Source organism: Juglans microcarpa x Juglans regia, chromosome 6D, assembly GCF_004785595.1.
Source record: "Juglans microcarpa x Juglans regia isolate MS1-56 chromosome 6D, Jm3101_v1.0, whole genome shotgun sequence".
Lineage (NCBI taxonomy): Eukaryota > Viridiplantae > Streptophyta > Magnoliopsida > Fagales > Juglandaceae > Juglans > Juglans microcarpa x Juglans regia.
In genome coordinates, this window is record NC_054604.1 from 246,477 (window position 1) to 266,415 (window position 19,939).

A 19,939-nucleotide genomic window follows, 5' to 3' on the forward strand; every position below is an offset into this window, starting at 1 on the left:
CTTTTTCCATCCTTCATTCTTTTCCCTTTTCACTCCCCACTTCCACATTACCCTACTGCCACTCTTTACACCCCCCACCTAAAATACTTTCTTCCCTTCCCTATGAATTGCCCTTCTAATTCCCTCGAGGGCCACTGCTAGCTCTGAACCAGGGACCAAACTGACTCTCCCTTTCCCCACCATGATCATGTTTTGTGCTTACTTCGACACAACCCTGCTCCCTATGAATAATGCACCCACACTTGAAACACAGCTTGGGTAACTTCTCGTAAGTAAAAGGAACCCACAATTTGTACTCATCAAGCATTATTGTTCTCCCTCTAGCAATCGCTTTCCTCAGATGTATCTCAATTTTCACCCTAAAATGATTTCCCCAACCAACATCATCCTTAGGGGCATCCACTTCTTCCACCTTACCCATCGAGCTTCCAATCTGTACCCCCTTCTGATATGTCATGCATGCTAATGGCAGATTGTGCATATGCACCCACAGTGATGCAGAGTCAAAGTTTATGTAATTTGGTTGAGTCACACCATCAAATAGTTTTAGCACAAACATCAAATTATCGAATAACCAAAGACACCCTTCCAGAACTTTACATTTATCTCCCGGGTTTGAGAAGGTAATGATAAACGTATTTGGTCAAATTTCAGCGAAAATGGGAGATTTACTTAATTTCCAGATTTTGATCATCGTTGTTTTGACCACCTCCTTCCCTTTCGTTCGACTCAAGTACATCTTCTGAATCAAGCTACACTCTCCTCTGTTTTTCATCTTCTCAAATTTTTTAGCTTAGTGTTAACGACTGAGTGTTCTTCTTCATTCAGGCTTAACTTCTCCCAGATTCCTTCTAGATCCTCCATCCTCCACCACTACACCACTCACGTGGTCAGTGAATTCACTACCCTCTAGCATTGGTGGGACTAGAAACTTCTCCACCTTTTGCGCCCTCAGGTCGTTATGGAGAGAGATCCAACATCAAATTTCTAATTAAGGGTTCAAAGTTTCACAGGTAAGCTTATCTCTGTTATGTGATGTCTTTGTTGGAGTATGGACTTGAGTCTAGTGTATTGACCCCGTCTTTTTTTTATTATTATTGAGTCCAATAAAAGGGTCTTGTAATGGTTACTAAGCCCATTAATTAGGTAAGTCCAGTTTATTATGTTTATGTTACATTTAGTTTAGAGTAGTGCTACATGTACTTATAATTTTACTTACAATTTTATATGCAAAACTCATTTTACGTGTAGGGGACCGAATTGAAACTTAGTTCATCAATCACCCACAAATGGATGGCCAATAATTAATCTTTTTATTTGGAGGTTGACCTTCTCAAAGTGGTTGTGAATTGTTTAGCATCCTATATGTGACGTAACACAAATACACACACATACACACACACACACACACTCTCTCTCTCTCTCTCTCTCTCTCTCTCTCTCTCTCTCTCTCTCTCTCTCTCTCTCTCTCTCTCTGTGATAGAATGTCAATTTACTTTTACTCTCTATAATGCTCTTTAGGCTACAAAGAAAAGATCTAGCAAATGAAAAGTTGGTATTTGAAACTCCATGTTGGTTTATTTTCTTGGGTTTTATTGGCTGCCAAACAATGCTCAAGGGATTTTACTCAAGTGGTTAGGTGGAGTCTAATTCACTAAGTTAATGTGGATTATGTTGGGTATGGTAGCATGCATAAAATATGTTTGTTAAAATGCCGAAACGGCCAAGCAAAAAGAGATGTCATTAGTTTGGTGTATTGTATTAGACTAGTAGAGGTTGACATTGTTTCTCTTTTTAGCCGCCCTTGAATGATTATTCCAAACCTGTGGTGCTACTAAAAAGTTAGCATATTCGGAGTTGACTCAAATTGATGGTTCAAAGCTTTTGATATAGGATGGAAATATTTTGTTTATTAAGACACTGAGAATTTGTCAACTTAGCATTTTATTACCATGCTAGACATTCTTTTTTTCTTTATTATAAAAATTAACAGAACATAAATTTATAATGTGCAGGTTGGGAGGAAAGGAATGTTGCAACTTTGATTAAATTTAGTTTGAGGCCATGTGAACTAGGCCTGCTGTGCGAGCCCCCATATCCGATCCGCCCACCTCTACACAATATCAAGCGAGCAAGTCGCTCGGATTTAATGGGTGGGCAAGTGAATATGTTAAAAATTTCAAAATAAGCAAGTAGGTTCCCAATGAGTACCCCACTTGCCCAATTTCTACCCACCCGTATACCTAATATTTCAGAAAAAATTCCTAATACACATATCCTAAAGGCTTGTTTGGGATTGCGGTAGGAATTAGTAATTTTTATAATAGTGCTTTTAATTGTAGATTTTTATAGTAAAACTTTAAAATTAAAAAATCTTTTATTATTTGGTAAATATACATCTAAGCACTTTTAAAATTAGTTAGAATATTTTTCTTAGAAATGTACAGTTACTTTCAGGAACTTTTCAGTAAAAGTTTCAATCTGGTATTTTTTCTAAAAAGTGAACTTTCGGTTGTTTTAGGTGATAAAAGCACTTTCAGGAACTTTTCAATAAAAGTTGCAATAATGATATATTTCCTTATTGCCCTCTTGTTGAATGAGCCAAGCAGTGTAAAGATCCACTGCTGCTAATTCTTGTCCTAATTACAACAAGACAACAACAGTAGTATAGGCAAGATGAGGACTTTCTCCTTATAATCTCTTAAATGTAGTAGTTCAACCAACCAACTACCTTGCAACTATTCCCACTTACAAGAAGATCACAAGTCCAAATGTTATGTCAAAGCAAATGGATATGAGACAATTAGCCAGATGATCCATATCTGTAGATGGTAGACTTTGTTCGTGGTTGTGGGTTCCAATCCCAAGACATAGGACTAGGTGCCGTGTAACACCCATTCTCGTAGGCCAAGAATGCTATGTACTTTCATAACCTTACACATGGTAAAGAGATTTAACATCATAAAAAAATAACTCATTTATTGAGTCTAGTTTTAAAAAAATAACTCATTTATTGAGTCATAAAACTAGCTTGAGTTTCAAAAGTTTCATAAAACTAAAAGCCAGAATATAATAACGTAAAATTAACTAGGTCAATGTAGCAATAACACTTATTTGAAAACATCTAAGACTTTGATAAGTAAATCTACTCCTAGCCCTCTTGCTCGATGTCGACGTCATAACTATCTGAGACATTAAATCATAAAACAAATAAAAAGTGAGTAAAAAACTTAATAAACAACACATCATATTGTAAACATAACAAAACTTAACCATAAATCTTACCATGTCAATTATCATACATATATAGCTTGTAGAGATTAACCAATAACATATGCACAATTAACATATGTACGTACATACATATATACGTGCACAAATACACACACATACATACATACACACACAAATATATACATTACGTACACACTTATATACAACATGTGGAGATTCAACAATAATAAATACAGAATTTAAGACGTAGTGGTGGCAATTCATGTAACATGAACGAGTGAATAGCTCTATGCATGTAATATGTTCCATGCACAACTTGCTCATCTTGTCTTTCACTTGCATAGTGGCCTTCATAACATGTGTGCATTTATCCAATTGTCATTGACCGCATAAATCAGAATATATGGTAGATCACACTTAGATCTATGGCTTGCAAATCCACCCATAACATAAGACCAAGCATTATAACTTATTTATCGTTCACGTGATGTCTTTCTTATCATATCATGATGCACGTGAGCAAGTCGACTTTATGATATTCGTGGCATGTCATATTCATATGCATGGCATGGCACTGGACATAGAATATTAACGTAAGCATGATCTTCGTGACATGGTATCTATTTATGACAATTAATAAGCATAATATACATATGAGGGAATTTTGTGGCATGGCATCCATTCCAAACAAACAACCAAACTTGACATACAATCTATGATTGCATCCATAAGCACATTGTCCTAATTCAGCAAGGGTTCATGGAATGGGCTAATATTGAATATGGCTATGCATAGCATAGGTAAACAATACTTCCATGCAAAATAGAAAATTACAGTGCACATAAAGGTTATGATTATGTCACTTACCTTATATCTATAGTTTTGAGAACCAACTAATCACGTCAATCAAGCACCTACTAAATCACACATATTCCATGTCAACTCTAATAAAATCCATACTAATTGACTAAGGTATGAGCCTATGCTCCATAGAATTTCTTGTTGTCTACCTAGTGGCAGTGAACAATAATTGACCATGGGTCATGCATTCTACTCTCAAGTTTAACCACATTATGTGTATGTACGTATAAATATGCCTTTATGATTTTTGATAAGTTAGAATGCATGTAAATCTTAAAATGGTGGTTTTTTTAACACCAAATAAAAATGCGTTTTTTATGCATTTCAAGAAATACATGAGCTTTTGATAAAAACAGATGCTAACATGTTCAAATGTGTTTTTAGAGTCATTTGGGGTTGTTAACAGTAATCCATTTTTAAAATTTTAGAGAATTTTAATAAATCTTTCAAATAACTATGCATGCCATGTCTTGGGTATGCACATGGTTTAAAACATTTCCCTTCTTAGTCACTAGCTATTGTGTGTGTATACAACAGTGAACTAATCAAACATGACATGTCAATATGCAAGAAATCATGGCTTAATGAATGATTGATCATGTTTATCTCTATATGCTGAAATTTCTACATTTGATAAAAATCTCATTTTTGAGTAACACAACTATATTTAAAACATTTTGCATGCAGTGAGTGGGTTTCATGCATGTACTTTAAATGTGTCCCTTACCTTTAAACATGTTAAGCATGAAAATACATGACTTTAGTAGCTGTGTGATGTTGTTGTGCCACTGTCAGGCTCCTGACAATATATGTTTTGTGTGTGCCATGCCAATGATATCAAAGTAGTACTATGTATAGCTAGGAATCTTTCATGCATGTTTCTAAGCCTCTATACATTTAGTACTAGGTAGGGGTTGCGTTCTAAGGGCAATCTGGGTTTTTGGCAACATCCTAAATTCTTTAGTGCTTCAAAAGTTAAGTATTTCTTACATTTTCTAATCCAATGTGGGGTTGTAAGAAATCCTTGACTACTTTGACAGAAGCTATGCCTTATAAATTTGCAAAGATGTGAGTTCTAAGTCAAAACATTCATAATGTAATATAGGGGGTTTTCAACACTTAGGACATGAAAGTCTTGATGTATGTAAGAGAAATCCTCACATATATTACAGTAGAGTCTAGGAGATTCCTTATAGGAATTTTGACGGAGAGAGCTTGAAAAAGGGTTGGAGGATGGCAACACAAAAATTGGCAATTGATAGCACATGATTCGAAACACAAAAAGAAAGTAGAGAACTCACTTGGAGTTGTTGTGACAATGGAGAAGTTAATGAAACATGGGTGTATTCTTTGCAAGTTTGGAATAACCTACAATAGAATCTCTTAATAAGTTAAACCAATGTTCTAGAGGAAGAAGAAATGGTGCTCGTGGGGCTGCATATTACCTAGGGTGGCAGAGTGGCGCTGGGAACTTCGTTTGGGGTTATATCCACGTGTGGTCTTGTTGCAACCAAAACTTCATTCAGGGTTATATGTCACACATTAAATTTCCAAGCCCGAACTTTCTCTATATGTCACTCCATTCGAGAGTTTTATTGTTCTTGTTTTTATCTTTAAGAGTTTTCCTAGAACATGCTAAGCCACATCAAATTCACATACTTCATCAATTGAGAAGAAGCCTACAGATATTCGCAAGAGGAAGCCACTATTGAAGAATTGTCTAAAAGTTTTGGAGTTGTTGTAGCAATGGGTGAGTGGGTCCCTTGTCTAGTACATCTTGATTCTATTGGCTTGATTTTTTTTTTTTATTTTGAATGCCTTAGAGTGATTTTTTTGTGAAGAGTTCTTCTAGGGATTTTCATTTTGGCACTAAATTTTTGTATTTTATTTTTGGTAATTTATTGAATTATGATAATTTTAAACAGACATTATAATTAAGAGATTGATCAAAAACCAATTCAAACCTTGGGTGTTAATATAAAGTCATAAGTAATTTTAAGGGGTAATGGAACACCTACAATTATTTTATAATTAGTTTATAACTCATTTTAAATTAATCAATATAAATGTGACACTTTATTAAAAGAATCTCAATTTTACTTAACTACCTTTCATTTTAAGGAGAGTGGTAAACTAGTTGTAGATTAATTGTAAGTTTATCATTTTCTAATTTTAAGATATGAAACACGCCGGTAAAAATGTTAGATAATATAGAGAAAGAAATGAAAAGAAGATAAAATAATACAAATATACAAGACAAGCCCGGAACAACACATACATGGGAGAGAGCTTATCAAATCAATTCATTATCTATAACAAGAAAATAAATTTGAGAATTTTGGTCAATTATCCATTGTAATTTGTCCTGATTAAGGTTCACCCTTTATGAAGTTTTTCAAAAATAATCCCATGTGCCACTACAAACTTGAAATTTGCCCAATCCTAAAAAATGAGTTTTTTCTATACAACCTCCCCCTATTCCTCAACCTCTACACACCAGTCTATGTGGCAATTTGTTTTTAATATGAAATGTGTGTTTTGATTTGTGGATACAAATTGAATTTCCTCCCACCGCGGTCATCACCCCCAACACTTTTACAAGTGGTTGTCTACTTCTAGCGCGTTGTGTGCTCCGCCGACACGGCTAATAAAAGCAATAAAACACTCCTCCCCTACTTCATCGCAGATCATCTAATCCTGCATTTTCCCTAAGGAGTAATGCTACGGTGGGTAAGTTCGCACTCCCATTTAAAAATATATATATATGATTTATTATTATTTCTTTGATGTTTATACTCTCTCTTTCCTGTAAATCCCACAATTTCTGGGGAAAATCGTGTTTTCTGCTTCACATTCCCTTGTTACCTCCAACTCTCTCAGCTCACATCTCTCAGCCCAAACCTTTGCAGTTCCACCCATCTAGGACCATTTGCTTACTCTTCATTGGAGCCCTCATTTTCGTCATGTTCTTCATCTATCTCACTGCCCAATTGAAAGGGTAAGGATGGGAGGAGTGACAAAAAGTGAGGGTGTTCGTTGGGAGGATTTTCCTAAGGGTTTCCGGAGGGGGAGAAAGGGATATGAAGGAAGGGAGAAAGGGGCGAAAATGAGGGTGATGGTGGCTCTGCCAAGGGGTGACGGCGTGAGGGGGTGTTCGCTGGGAGGATTTTCCTGAGGGTTTTGGGAGGGGGATAAAGGGATCTGAGGAAGGGGAGAAATGGAAAGAGTCGAGTTGAGAGAGGGGCTTCGTTGGATCGTGATGTGGTTGACCAGTCTGGTTCTCCAGCTCATGTGTGTGGTGCATGTTTCTATGAACAAGAGGTTGAGTAGAACTTTTGACAAAATATTGCACAGAAAGGTAAAGCACGAGGAATTGCTGATTAAATTTTCCAATAAATTTCAATGTAACCAACTATACATGCAACTCATTTTAGAACGAAACAAAAAAACCAAGATTGATTAATTGCTGGCTTAGCACTGTGTTGTCCTCGAGCCCATTAACGGGAAAATTAGTAATGCAATAGGCTAATTGGTGAGTAATGCTGCATACGGATTTCCAATCAATGCAGGCGTGATTTGAGTGCTAACTTCCTAATGATACAACCTAATCTACTTAATTGGCACTCAATATGGAGAAATTGCTAACTTAAATAGTAGTACAATTTAACTTAACTATGAGCAATGAAATACAAAGTACAGTTGCGAGGTTGACTTGAAACTTTCCAGCTACATCATTCCATGGAGGCCAGCTGAGTCCAAAAGCACTGCCTTGATTTGCTCGGGATAGACATCCTGCCCTTGCTCTTCCTTGTATTGCTGAAAATAGAGAGAGGTCACCCATTAACGTCTGCAAAGTTATTTTCCCTAAAAGGAATCTAGTGTAAGGAGAGGATATAAATCCCCTCCCAAAAAAATTTTAGGAGAGATTTGGATAGTGAGTTGAGATGAAAGTTAAAAGTTGAATAAAATATTATTAGAATATTATTTTTTTAATATTATTTTTATTTTGAGATTTGAAAATTTTGAATTTTTTATTGTATTTTATTTAGAAATTTAAGAAAATCGTAATAATTAGATGAGTTGAATTATGAATCCTAACAAGGCCTATTATACCATAGTGGAAAGGGCAGCCGTAAGGCCCGTAACTCCAAACTACTAGTGCGTTCCACGAGAGGGTAAACATTTAAAAGCATCTCACCTTGTGCATATTTAATCAAGGCGGGCCACATGAAGACATGCAAGAGTCAGACTATATGAAATGGTAGATCCAGTTGGATGAATGGTAACGAATTTAATATGAATGATGATTGTAAGGATATGACTAGTCAGTCCAATACGAGACCCAGAAGTGGGGCTGGTTTTTAGTTTTTTGTGAATCCTAGTTTTAAATGCTAAGCAAAGAACTGATTACAAAAAGGAACCTTACCTCAGCTCGAAATATATCCATTGCAAAACCATTGAAACAGCTTATGACTGCTTGTTGGATATCTAATCCAAGGTTATCCATAGCCCTCATGGTGGAGAGCAAGAGACCAGGTCTGCGGCCACAAAACATGTGGATGTTTACAGCTCTTCCTTCTCTTACCCTAACTTCCACCTGTGTATGCAGAAAAACTAGAACTGTGTTAATGAATGTCCTTATCGCTTACCACACTTGCAGTATCAGGGTGCCATAAGAGAAATATACCAATAAATTCATCCCATCTGCATTGCTAACCAAAATGGGCGAACTAGGAGGGACAAACAAGAAAGCAATAGATATTGCATCACAGGGAGAGGCTTTTACCCTTGCAGCTTGGCCATTTGGGCTGGGCATTGAGCTCGGGCAAATCTCTTCCTTTGTTCGGCTGGGTAGGGTAGTTAGTGTGGGTGTCAAAGGGTGGAAGCTTGTGGTAGCTGACAGTGAAGAGCCAGGAGGGGTTGACTCCAATTCGTTATGGAGGTCATTGATCCTTTGCAGAAGTTCCTTCAAGTATTCAATTGCGTCCCCAAGGATTGAAGCCCTATCCATCTGTCAACAAGTGAGAACAAATCGTATCATTTTTTTAATGAGTGATAAGTGAGAACAAATCGTATCATATTATCTCATGAACAGCAAAACAATCTTCTTTCAGTTGAGTAGGGTCAGATTTTGATTAAATATTCTATGAAGTTATGGCATTAAACCTTTCAATTCAAATGAATCTCAAGGAGGTCTACTTATAATCTCCATTCCAACCATTGGAGTTTCTACGACTGCAATCATAACCATACTGGAGGCAAGCCTCGATCCACTATGGCACTTGAAAAAGGACTGGAAATTTATATATTTCTCGAAATGAATAATTATTCCATCAACCGATCAGTATAATTGGCAAACATATTTGAGTTTTCCATGATGTAACGTTAAATTATCAAATGGATACTCCACCATGATTTGATGGTAAATTTTTAAATCCAGAAGACAAATTCCTTTTCTACTATCTCTAAGATTGGTTGTATTCTCCCACACGGGCATAGACAGGAAGTGAGTTCAAATGAGTGACAAGAGAGCTCTATCTAGCATTAGCCGTTCATCAAATCAATACAATTTTGCTGAAAAATGTTATATCTCACTTCTGCGCGCATTATGGAGATTCCTGCAGTCTTCCTACAAATTATTGTGAAAGAAATGTAAAACAATGCAGAGCTATCAGAGTCATGTGATAGAAATCAATGCTGCCTTTATATTCAATTCTATGGACCTTGTAAAAAAGATGTAACTTATTAAAAAAAGTTAGTTTTTCATCCAAATAAAGAGAAACCGAAGGAGGAATGTAAGAACCTAGAACAAAAAATAAATAATTTATTATACCGGATTTCACGAGAAAAACACAGCAAAAAGGAGAAAAAAAATCTTACTTTACTAATCTTCGGAACCACGGACCTCAGCATGTAGAGCCTATCATTAAGCTTCTTCCGGCGGCGCCTCTCAGCCATCAGATTCTTAGCAGGGAGCCCCTTCTTCTTCCCCCTCTGCTCTTCTCCACCGGTAATACTATTAATTGCATTGGAGCTATTCCCGCCTTTGTCCTTAGCATTGCCCTCTGCCTTATCGTTCTCCGTGAACTCATCTGAATCGTAATTCAGACCATACCCATCAAAGCTTGCATCTTCCACATCATCCCCAATGCTCAGTTTCGTATTTCCCTCACCCTGTTCCCCCATTTCTTTCTGCCCTTTATCTCCCTCAACAGCATTCGAAATCGCCAAATTGCCCCCACAACCGGCCAAGTTTTTCCTTAGAGCCGCTCTCTTTTGAAAAAGAGTGGGCTGCGCGCCCGTTGAAGTGAAAGATTCGAGCGGTCTTAGAATCTTGGACCTATTCATAAACAGAGCATTCCCAGAATCCTCATCTAAACCCTTACACCCAGCGAACCCGGCATCAACTTCAGGAAAAGTAGGCAGACGCGTCGTCTGGAGTTGGGAATCTGAGCATATACCGAGAGCGTTAATCTGAGAATTGGAGCTCAAATCGGTGAAGTTGCTCAAAAACCCACCTTCCCTGTTCAGAAAACTGGGAACATTGGAAGCTTGGGCTTCGACAAGCCCGACGTCGCACCCCAAATCAAACCCATGCTCTAAAGGGTTGTTCGAGAGGCCGTTAATAAGGGAAGAAGAAGTTGGTTTGGGAGGCAAAAGGTAGTGCACCTGAGAAGGGTCGAGGTTGGTGAAAACAGAGGAAGCTGGAGAGCAAGAAGAGGACGAGTCAGCTGGGTGTAGCAATAGGCTCTCAGGGACATGGTCAGCGAGATTGGCTAAGAAGGTTAAGTGGTTTTGGGCAGTATTATTGTCCATATTATACCATTCGTCTTCGAGTTCCAGCATGGACTTGTAGGATGAGAGCGAACCCATCCAGACAACGCCGTTTACTCTGGACAGAATGTTCGGGGCTGTCTTTTTTTCTTTTGAGAGGAGTGCTTCTGAGGTTTTCTCTGCAAGGAAGTTCTCGGGAAAGTGATGGAGAATGACTTGGTGCGGGAGAGTTAAAAACAGGGAAATGGAAAGGAGGAGGAACGTTGCAGCCAGAAGGAAAAGGGGTTTGGCTCGTATATGTTTTTTATTTTCAAGAAAGAAGAGTTTGTGAGGCGACACGCTACCCTTCGAACGTTACACAAATCACTGGCTTTTCCATGCTACGTTCATGTGTGCGTTTGCGTGTGTATTATTATGTATTTCTTCTGTATAAAAAAGCGTGAATCCGAAAAGTAATAGTGTTTTTTTATTCTAATATTTTGTTTTTCAATTTTATCCCTCTGTATTATTTATTTTACGGTTTCATCTCTCACCACACACGGCAGCTCAACTCCGATTCCAGAAGATTTGAGCGCTTTTAGAGGGTTTCGTCCATCGGTGCAGCATTCTTTCACCGCCATAAAGTTCTGTACTCGAAAGAAGTGTATTCAATCTTTCGCGTATTCAATATCATTACTTTTGCAAGAATTTGGATTCAGAATTGGTTGATTTGTCGACGATGTGGTCTTCCTTGTGTTAAGATAACCCACTTATTGAATCGATGGATGTTATTGTTGGTTGGATTGCTCAGTCCTTTTAGAATTATCCATCTTGTTCCGAAGGTTAACTAAGCAATGGAGTTTATTATTATTCATTCCACTGTTTCTTTATTAATTCGGAGGCGTGGTTTTGTACTGCAAACATCTTTCATCTTTCTTTCGTAATGATTTATTTTAATAGATTCGCATTTGGTCTTATGAGCCTTTCCTTCCATTAAAATCAGTGAGCTTACATTTCTTTATTAATTACTGCATCATGATGGCTTCTCAAAGATGCCATGAAGAAATTGCACATTTTTTTTTATTTAGTTATTTTCCTGCCAGGTATGAATTAACAACAGACTTCTTGCTGAACAAAATAACTCACATCTGTATGCATATATTTATGTACTACATGTGTATTAATGTTTTGTACATCACATGCAGGTGCAAAGGAGAAGGGAATCATTGGCAACAGAATTGAGTGGGAGATTGATCGAGAAACCTCCTGCAATTCCGACAAAAGTTGTGAACAAGTTCATGGCCGAAGGCAGCCTGGATTGTAACATGGTTTGTCAGTATATGGCTTTTACCTTATTGGAATCCACACTTTTTGGAGATGCATTCGTAACATGGTCCAAGGAAACTGTTTATGAGGAGCTTCTCACATCGATTGCTAAAGATGCTTGCTTTTGGGCCTCATATAGCATTACACCCTACTGGAAGCGGGGATTTTGGAGTTAACAGCATTTATGCACAAAGTTAAGACTCTGAACTCAAGATATTGTTCAACAGTGCCTAAAGAACAACAAGCTTTTTCGTTAGAAGGATGGAAACCATTATAATGGGATTACAAAGATGGGAATGGAGTCTGCATCTGGTTCACTATCTTGTTCTGGTGAGCTTAATGGTCATCTTAATGCAACAGAGGAACCATGTGGAAATATGATGGGGCTGATGTTCCATGGATGCCTAACTACCTCGGGGTTGATTGGCAAGGCTTGCTACACATCCACAAATCCAAGAGAATGTAGCTGTCTTTTCTTTCCTCTCATCCTTTTTATTTGAAGGCCACACTGCTCCAAGTTCATTTTGCCAGAACCGATGTGAGATGTAGTTAATAAAACTTTTTAGAAGTGTTCAATTGGATGCAACTCTGAGCACTTTAGCTCCTCCCCCTCCCCCTCCAACTTTTGACTGGTAATGCTATGAGTCACATGAGACCATTAATTCTTTCTTTAATGTTTTGCTAAAATTTTGTGGATTTATAATCTTGCTCATTCTGGAATATTAGTGGGGTGTGGTGTGGTCTTGCTTGCATACAGAACTTTATTTTATCATTGACCCGCTCTCTCTGTCCTATCTATATATATATATATATATATATATATATATATATATATATGCATGTAGGTTATATGTATGGTGATTAGGATAAGCTTTATGATATTCTAATTAATAATGTGCATAGTTAGAACTTGGAAGAGCATAGGATCAGGCTTTATGCTATTCTAGCTAATAAGTAATATCGGTATGATTTTAGTGCAGCCACTCATGTTTATGAGTCACATTATTCAACGTGGAACTTAAAAACTCTCGTTGTACTCCAGCAGGTAGTACGTAGAGACGGGTTTGTAATACCCAGGCCCGTGGAGGTGCCCAACCCGACTGTAAAACAACGTCGTTTTGGTAAGTGAACTTCTCTTCTATTTTTCCTCTCCTTTCCCCTCACGGTTTCTCAGTTTTTCTCCTCCCGTATTTCTCACCTTCCCGTCAGTTTTCTACCATTTCTCTCACTCCCCCATGGACTCTCTCTTCTCCCCATTTCTCCCATATTGCTCACTTGGAAATCACCCAACGTAGCTCTCGGACTCATCTCGCCGTAAGCTACCAAGAAACTACCAACAACCCGAGACATCACAAAGTGGGACTCTTCTACTCTCCACCGCTAACAACAGAAACAGTGCGAGCCCCAAAACCGAGATGCGAGCCACCATACCTACACCACACACACGACGTCAACCAACGGCAATGTGCAACACCCCTAAACGACGACCAAAGCACCCCAAGCCGCAGGCTGTTTTTCCCCACGTGAAGTTCAGCAACCAAGCGAAGAACCACCACAAGAAGCCCACGCTGAGACACCATGAACCACCAAAAGCATTCTCGCCCAGCCTCTAATTTTGCTCCTCAAAACAGAGCAAGCAAGCAGGCTTCCCACGCCTTTAGTTTTAATCACCGACGGTTGTTCAGCCACACTGTTGTGAAAATTATTATTCGCTTGACACTGTTGTGAAAAAATTTAGATAAGTTAAAAAGTAGAGGTAAACGAGATTTCTATGCTAGACTTTGCATAAAAGGAAAATGAACTGAGATTGATTTGTGAAAAAATATGTATGATATATTTTGAAAAAAAATGTGAAAACAACTTCAGTTATGTGTTATGCATTACTCATGAAATTTGAATAAAAAATAAAATGCTTTCTAACATGACTGGTGTAGACATGAGCAATATTTTGACATATTGTTTCTGTAATGTGCAAAAGAGTGAATATGAAATCTGGAAATTTTGTACATGTTATATGAAAATATTCTGAATCCATTTTTGATTATGTGAAAATGATATGAATATATTCAGCACTCTGTTTGATATGATATGCATCTGAAAAATCTTTGGCACAACTTTCTGATTCTATATCTGATTCTATTTTTGGTTCTGATACTATAGTTTTGATTCAGTTATATTGTTAGTACCAACATCTCTGATATGAGTGCACCTATTTTGAAAACAAAGTGGATTTTCTGCGTGTTCTTTCCTGTGTGCACATTCGACGCTTTAAGAATGAGTAAGGAGAAGATTCATATTCTAATACTGCCTAGTTTGGCCACCTGGATAGCACAACCCTACCACGGGAGTTAAACATGGTATATGATATGAAATGATATGATAAGATGAAGATGTTTAGTCATGTTATGCCAAAGGAACTTTGAATATGAATAGTTTGAAATGTTGTTCTGATTTTCTGATGAAACATTTTGAGATCTGCATATTGAAACTGAAATGTTTTGTTTATGCATTCTGAACTCTCTGAAAATGCTCATGTTTACATACTAGCATATGTTTTTTCGTACTGAGTTATTGATAACTCACCCTTATCTCCACAATATTTTTCAGATAAATTGAATAGTTGAGCTAGTGATCAAGATTAGGGAGCATGGGTGAGATTATTTAAGTATGGTGGATTAAGCATAGAAAGTTTCTATGATTATTGGATTAGTTTAATCAGTAATTTTGTCGTGTTTTGATGATTTGGTATTTTGGAGGTTGATTATATTAAGATAATTGGTTTGAAACAATAATTTTTATATGTCATTGAGGATTTGGAGTTTATAAATATATTGTTAAAGTGTGAGTTTAAGTGACAAATAGTAACTCTCTGATCCTTTCAAGACCGCCCCTTTCAGGACCGGGGCGTTACAATTGGTATCAAAGTCAAATTTGAAGTTCTGTAAACTTTATGAATTGAGATTTTGGAGATATGAGGTTGTAGATTTTAAGAACTGATTTCATGACATTTGGGGCTTTAGATATGATGGGCTCATTTTGTAGATTGTAGGAAATGACGTTGATAAGATTTAAGATTTAGATTTTGAAGGTGTACATAAGATTGATTGAAAGTCAGGTTTGGGGTTCTGCAAACCTTATGTATTGAGTTTCTTGAAATCTGAGGTTTAGAGATTCTAAATACCTTAAAAATGATTTTGATAATGTCTAAGGTTTTAGAATTTTGTAAGTTTCAAGATATGATTTTGATGAAACTAAAGGCTTTCGCATTTGCATACTCATGGAATGTGGCTTACGAAATCTGAGTTTTTAAAGTTGGTAGATTTAAAGAAATGATTTTTAGGACATTCGAGGTTTTAGATGTGGTACGCTTATTCTGTAGACTTTAGCAAATGATTTTTTATACGATTTAAGGTTTAGATTTTGGAAGGTGTACATAAGTTTAATCAAAAGCCAGGTTTGAGATTTTGCCGACTTTATTAAAAATAAAAAAAATGAGGTGGTTGATGATGTAATGTTTGAGAGTTTTTTGAATTTTCAGAGATGATATTTAAGGTTTAGATTTCGGGTTGACTTCATGGAATGGGTTATGGTTAGGAACTTGAGGTTTAGACTTGCGACATTGATAGTTTATAGGCTACAAACATGTTGTTGGAATCTGTGAATTTAAACCGGCCGATTTAAAATGTGTGGATTGGTTAAGTGTGAGGTTTAGTTTTTTTTTTTTTAGGTGTACGTGGGTGAGACGCAATATGTTTATGACTACAGGTTGTAAGAGTGAATTTGAATACATTTTAAAGGTATCAAATTCTATGATTTTTAGAACTTAGGCTCAAGCATAAGGGCATATTTTAGTGAGATTCAAGTTTTAGATTATATGTATTTTTTAAAACATTGGTGTAAGATTCAGGTAGGACTGGGTAATATATATATATATATATATATATATATATATATATATATTCAACTCTTTTCTCCGTGAATGCTTTAATCATCGCTATCCTTGGGTTTCGCCTAACAACTTTTAAGTTGATCCTCTCGAAATATTCAGACCTCCTTATGCCCATAGCTGTTACACGTCCTTCATGATCTTGTGAGTAGATATATAAGATTTTTGAAATGGCATATGGGAATTGCAAATGCAATATTGAATGAGAGACGAGAAACGATCAGCCAAGTTGACATGGATATTCGGGCTTGAGTATAGGTCCAGCTTGTAGCTGATCTACTGTTTGTTTCTGTTGCTGCTGCCTATATAGGAGTAAAAGAAAAGAATATGATAACCACAGAGACGTACTACAGCTAGCATTCATTTGAGAGTGCGTTGATCAAGCATTTGGGGGTTGAGCATCCAAACAATTTGTAGCAGACCATAGGAAAAATAGATAAACAATATTGACAGAATCACCAAATCCGCACCAACATGATTTTAGGAATTAGGAATATACATAGGTTCCATATACACAATTGTTACCATACATGGCACAGTCATTATATCTATTGTTTTGTACGTTCCTTCTATGTAAAAATCAATTGCAGTAAAAGGAAAAGTTTGATCTTTGCAGTTTTAACATGGTATCAACCTAATCGATCCACCATCTTTCGCCACCATGGCGACCTCCTTCTCAACCTCCTCAAATTCCCTTGTCTCCTCCCCTTATCTCCTTCATCCTTATGATTCTCCAAGTCTCATACTTGTTTCTAGTCTCCTCAATGAGATAATTTCGCCAAATGGCAGAAGGTCATGACCCAAGCCCTTAATGCCAAAAACAAATTGTCTTTTGTTGATGGCACACTCCAACCACCAGATCCCACTTCTCCCGATTATGCTCAATGGAATCAAACCAAAGACATGGTTCTTACCTGGATCCTCGATTCTATCAGCCCCTCGATTGCCAACTCCCTTGAATACCATAATGATCTCCATGATGTCTGGCTTGACCTCACATCCCGCTTATGTCATGGCAATAATGCCTGAATCTATCACCTCAAGCGTGAACTCTCCTCCTTGCAACAAACTACAAATTCTGTCCATGAGTGTTACAACCAAATTAAACAAATTTGGAATGTACTAAATCATTTACAAAACAACCATGATCTCAAAGAATTGCAAAAACAAGTTGAAGATGAATGAACGTGTATTTCAATTCCTACTTTGGCTCAATGATTCTTTTGCCCCTCTCCGAACCCATATCATAACCATGGAACAACTCCCTTCCATCTCCAAAGCTTTCTTTATTATTTTTCATGAAGAACAACAACGTCTCTTGCATTTACAGCCACCACCGTCCGATCCTCTTGCTTTGGCAACCCGGTCTACTGCTGGCCCGAAATCACCTCTGAAGTGCACGAAATGATGCAAGGCTACCCACCTTCACAACCGCTGCTGAAGGATCATTGGCTACCCCCCAACCGAGAACCTCGCACCAAGCCCTGCCCCTCTCTTCTCGACAAACCACCAGTGGTTGCAAATCAGGCCTCCGCATCTCTCTCCACCTTAAGCCCAGTCCCTGGGTTGTCATCGAACCTTTATCAAAAGCTCATGGACATGCTCACACCATCCCCATCTTCTGCCCATTTCGTCAGTAGCAGTTCTCCCACCCTTATTTCCTTCAATCCCCACCGGGATTGGGTTGTAGACAGCGGTGCAAGTGACCATTATCGTGCCTAATCTTCCTATCTCAGGAGCCCAGCTTCAAAGAAAATGGTTCGGCTACCCATAGGCCAAACCATTTCTATTGAAGTCGTTGACACCTGCATCCTCTCACCCACTCTCATTTTACAAAATGTCATTTATATCCTTCAATTCTCCTTTAATTTGTTATCTATCCCCCAACTCATTACTAATATTTCCTGTGTTGTTTCTTTTTCCTCTACCACTTGTCTATTTCAGGGCCCACACTCGACGAGTCAGATTGGAGAGGGTGAATTTTGCAATGGGCTTTACGTGTATCGGCCCAATCCTATCCTGGCTCTCTCTGTGCAACCTACTACTAATAAAACCCTATGGCACCAGCGCCTAGGTCACCCTTCTAGCTTCACCATTCCCAGCATTTTTAATAATCCATGTGTTATTTCTGATTGTGATATTTGTACTCGTTCTAAGTACACCAGACTACCTTTTACTTCTCTTGCTAATAAAAGTGTTTTTTCTTTTAATCGTATTTTTTGTTATGTTTGGGGTGGTTATCATACATCTTCCATATGTGGGGCTCATTATTTTCTCACGATAGTCGATGATTTTTCCCTCACTACTTGGATATATCTTATGCATTATAAATCTGAGGCCTACTGAAACTCCATAACAAAATAGTGTTGCGGAACATAAACACCAGCACATTCTAAATGTTACTTGCAGTCTCTATTTTTAGGCCCATTTACCTTTAAAATTTTGGGGTGACTGTGTTCTCACTGCTACATATCTCATCAACCATACTCCAAGTCATATCCTCCAAAATAAATCTCCTTTTGAAATCCTCTTCAGTAAAACACCCAATTATGATCACTTTCATGTATTCGGTTGTCTTTGTTACGACCAAACTCTTCATGCTTATCTTGACAAATTCTCCCCCCATGCCTCCAAATGTGTTTTCCTAGGCTACCCTAGCACTCACAAAACTTACAAACTCTATAATCTCGACACCCAAGCACTTTTTTATTCTCGCGACGTTACTTTCCGTGAACAACAATTTCCCTTTCAGCACATTTATGATTCTTCTCTCCCCTCTCCCCCCATCCTTCCTCTTCCTATCCCTGAACCTATCTTCCCAACCTCTACTCCTCCTTCTTCACTTAGTACTCCCGACTCTTCACCTCCAACACGTCCACCTCCCTCTCTTCGTCCTCACCGCATAACTATTCGCCCTGCCTATCTTCAAGACTATGTCTGTCTGACTTTTCCCACAGAGCCCACGACATCCTCACTCGCTACACGGACCTCAAGTACTGCTCATCATTTATCTGTTTTTCTTTCTTATTCACGTTTCTCACCTTTTCACCTTACCTTTTTTACTACTCTCACTGCTTCTGTTGAACTCTTATGTTACTCTGATGCTCTTCCTCATTCTCATTGGCGAGAGGCCATGTCTACTAAAATCCATGCCCTTGAGGACAATTCGACTTGGATACTTGAGCCACTTCCTCCTGGTAAGAAACTCATTGGTTATAAATGGGTATTCAAAACTAAGCTTAAAGCAGACAGCTCGATCGAATGATATAAGGCTCGGCTCATAGCTAAGGGCTACGCTCAGGTTGAAGGCCTCGACTATCATGAGACATTTGCCCCTGTCGTCAAAATGAGTACTGTCTAGTGCTTGTTGGCTGTTGCTACTACAAAATAATGGATCATCCATCAACTTGACGTCAACAATACTTTCTTACATGGTGACCTTAATGAAAAAATATACATGACTTCACCACCCGGATATTGCATCAAGGGGGGACTCATGTCTGTCGCCTCTTAAAATCCCTTTATGGCCTCAAACAAGCCTCCTGCAACTGGTTTCTTAAGCTAACCATTATGCTTCTTGATGCAGGTTTTCATCAGTCTCAAGCAGATCATTTTTTATTCACTTTGGTCACTCCTATCAGCATCACTCTTGTCCTCATCTACGTTGATGATATCCTGATTGTTGGTAATGACATCTCTTAGATCGAGGTTTTCAAAAGCGTTCTATCCACACACTTCAAAACCAAATATCTTGGTTCTCTGAAATATTTCCTTAGACTCAAAGTTGCTCGCTCACTGAAAGGCATCTTCATTAATCAA

The 19,939-nt window shown here is 37.8% G+C and overlaps 1 protein-coding gene across 2 annotated transcripts; it reads right to left on the reverse strand.

Moving 5' to 3' along the window:
• Positions 1-7,468: 7,468 nt before the first annotated feature.
• Positions 7,469-11,155, reverse strand: LOC121234967 (transcription factor ICE1-like). Of its 2 annotated transcripts, none has more exons than XR_005934481.1 (4): positions 9,976-11,155; positions 8,882-9,106; positions 8,522-8,691; positions 7,469-7,959 (listed from the first exon to the last, which is right to left on the reverse strand). XR_005934481.1 is itself a non-coding variant. In XM_041131133.1 (4 exons), exons 1-4 carry the CDS (start codon positions 10,966-10,968, stop codon positions 7,822-7,824), a joined length of 1,479 nt encoding a protein of 492 aa, XP_040987067.1. In that variant the 5' UTR covers positions 10,969-11,155; the 3' UTR covers positions 7,469-7,821. The 2 variants fall into 2 exon arrangements, 1 of the variants encoding a protein (XP_040987067.1); XM_041131133.1 differs by having other exon boundaries at positions 7,469-7,911; positions 8,522-8,692.
• Between the last annotated feature and the right edge of the window lie 8,784 nt (positions 11,156-19,939).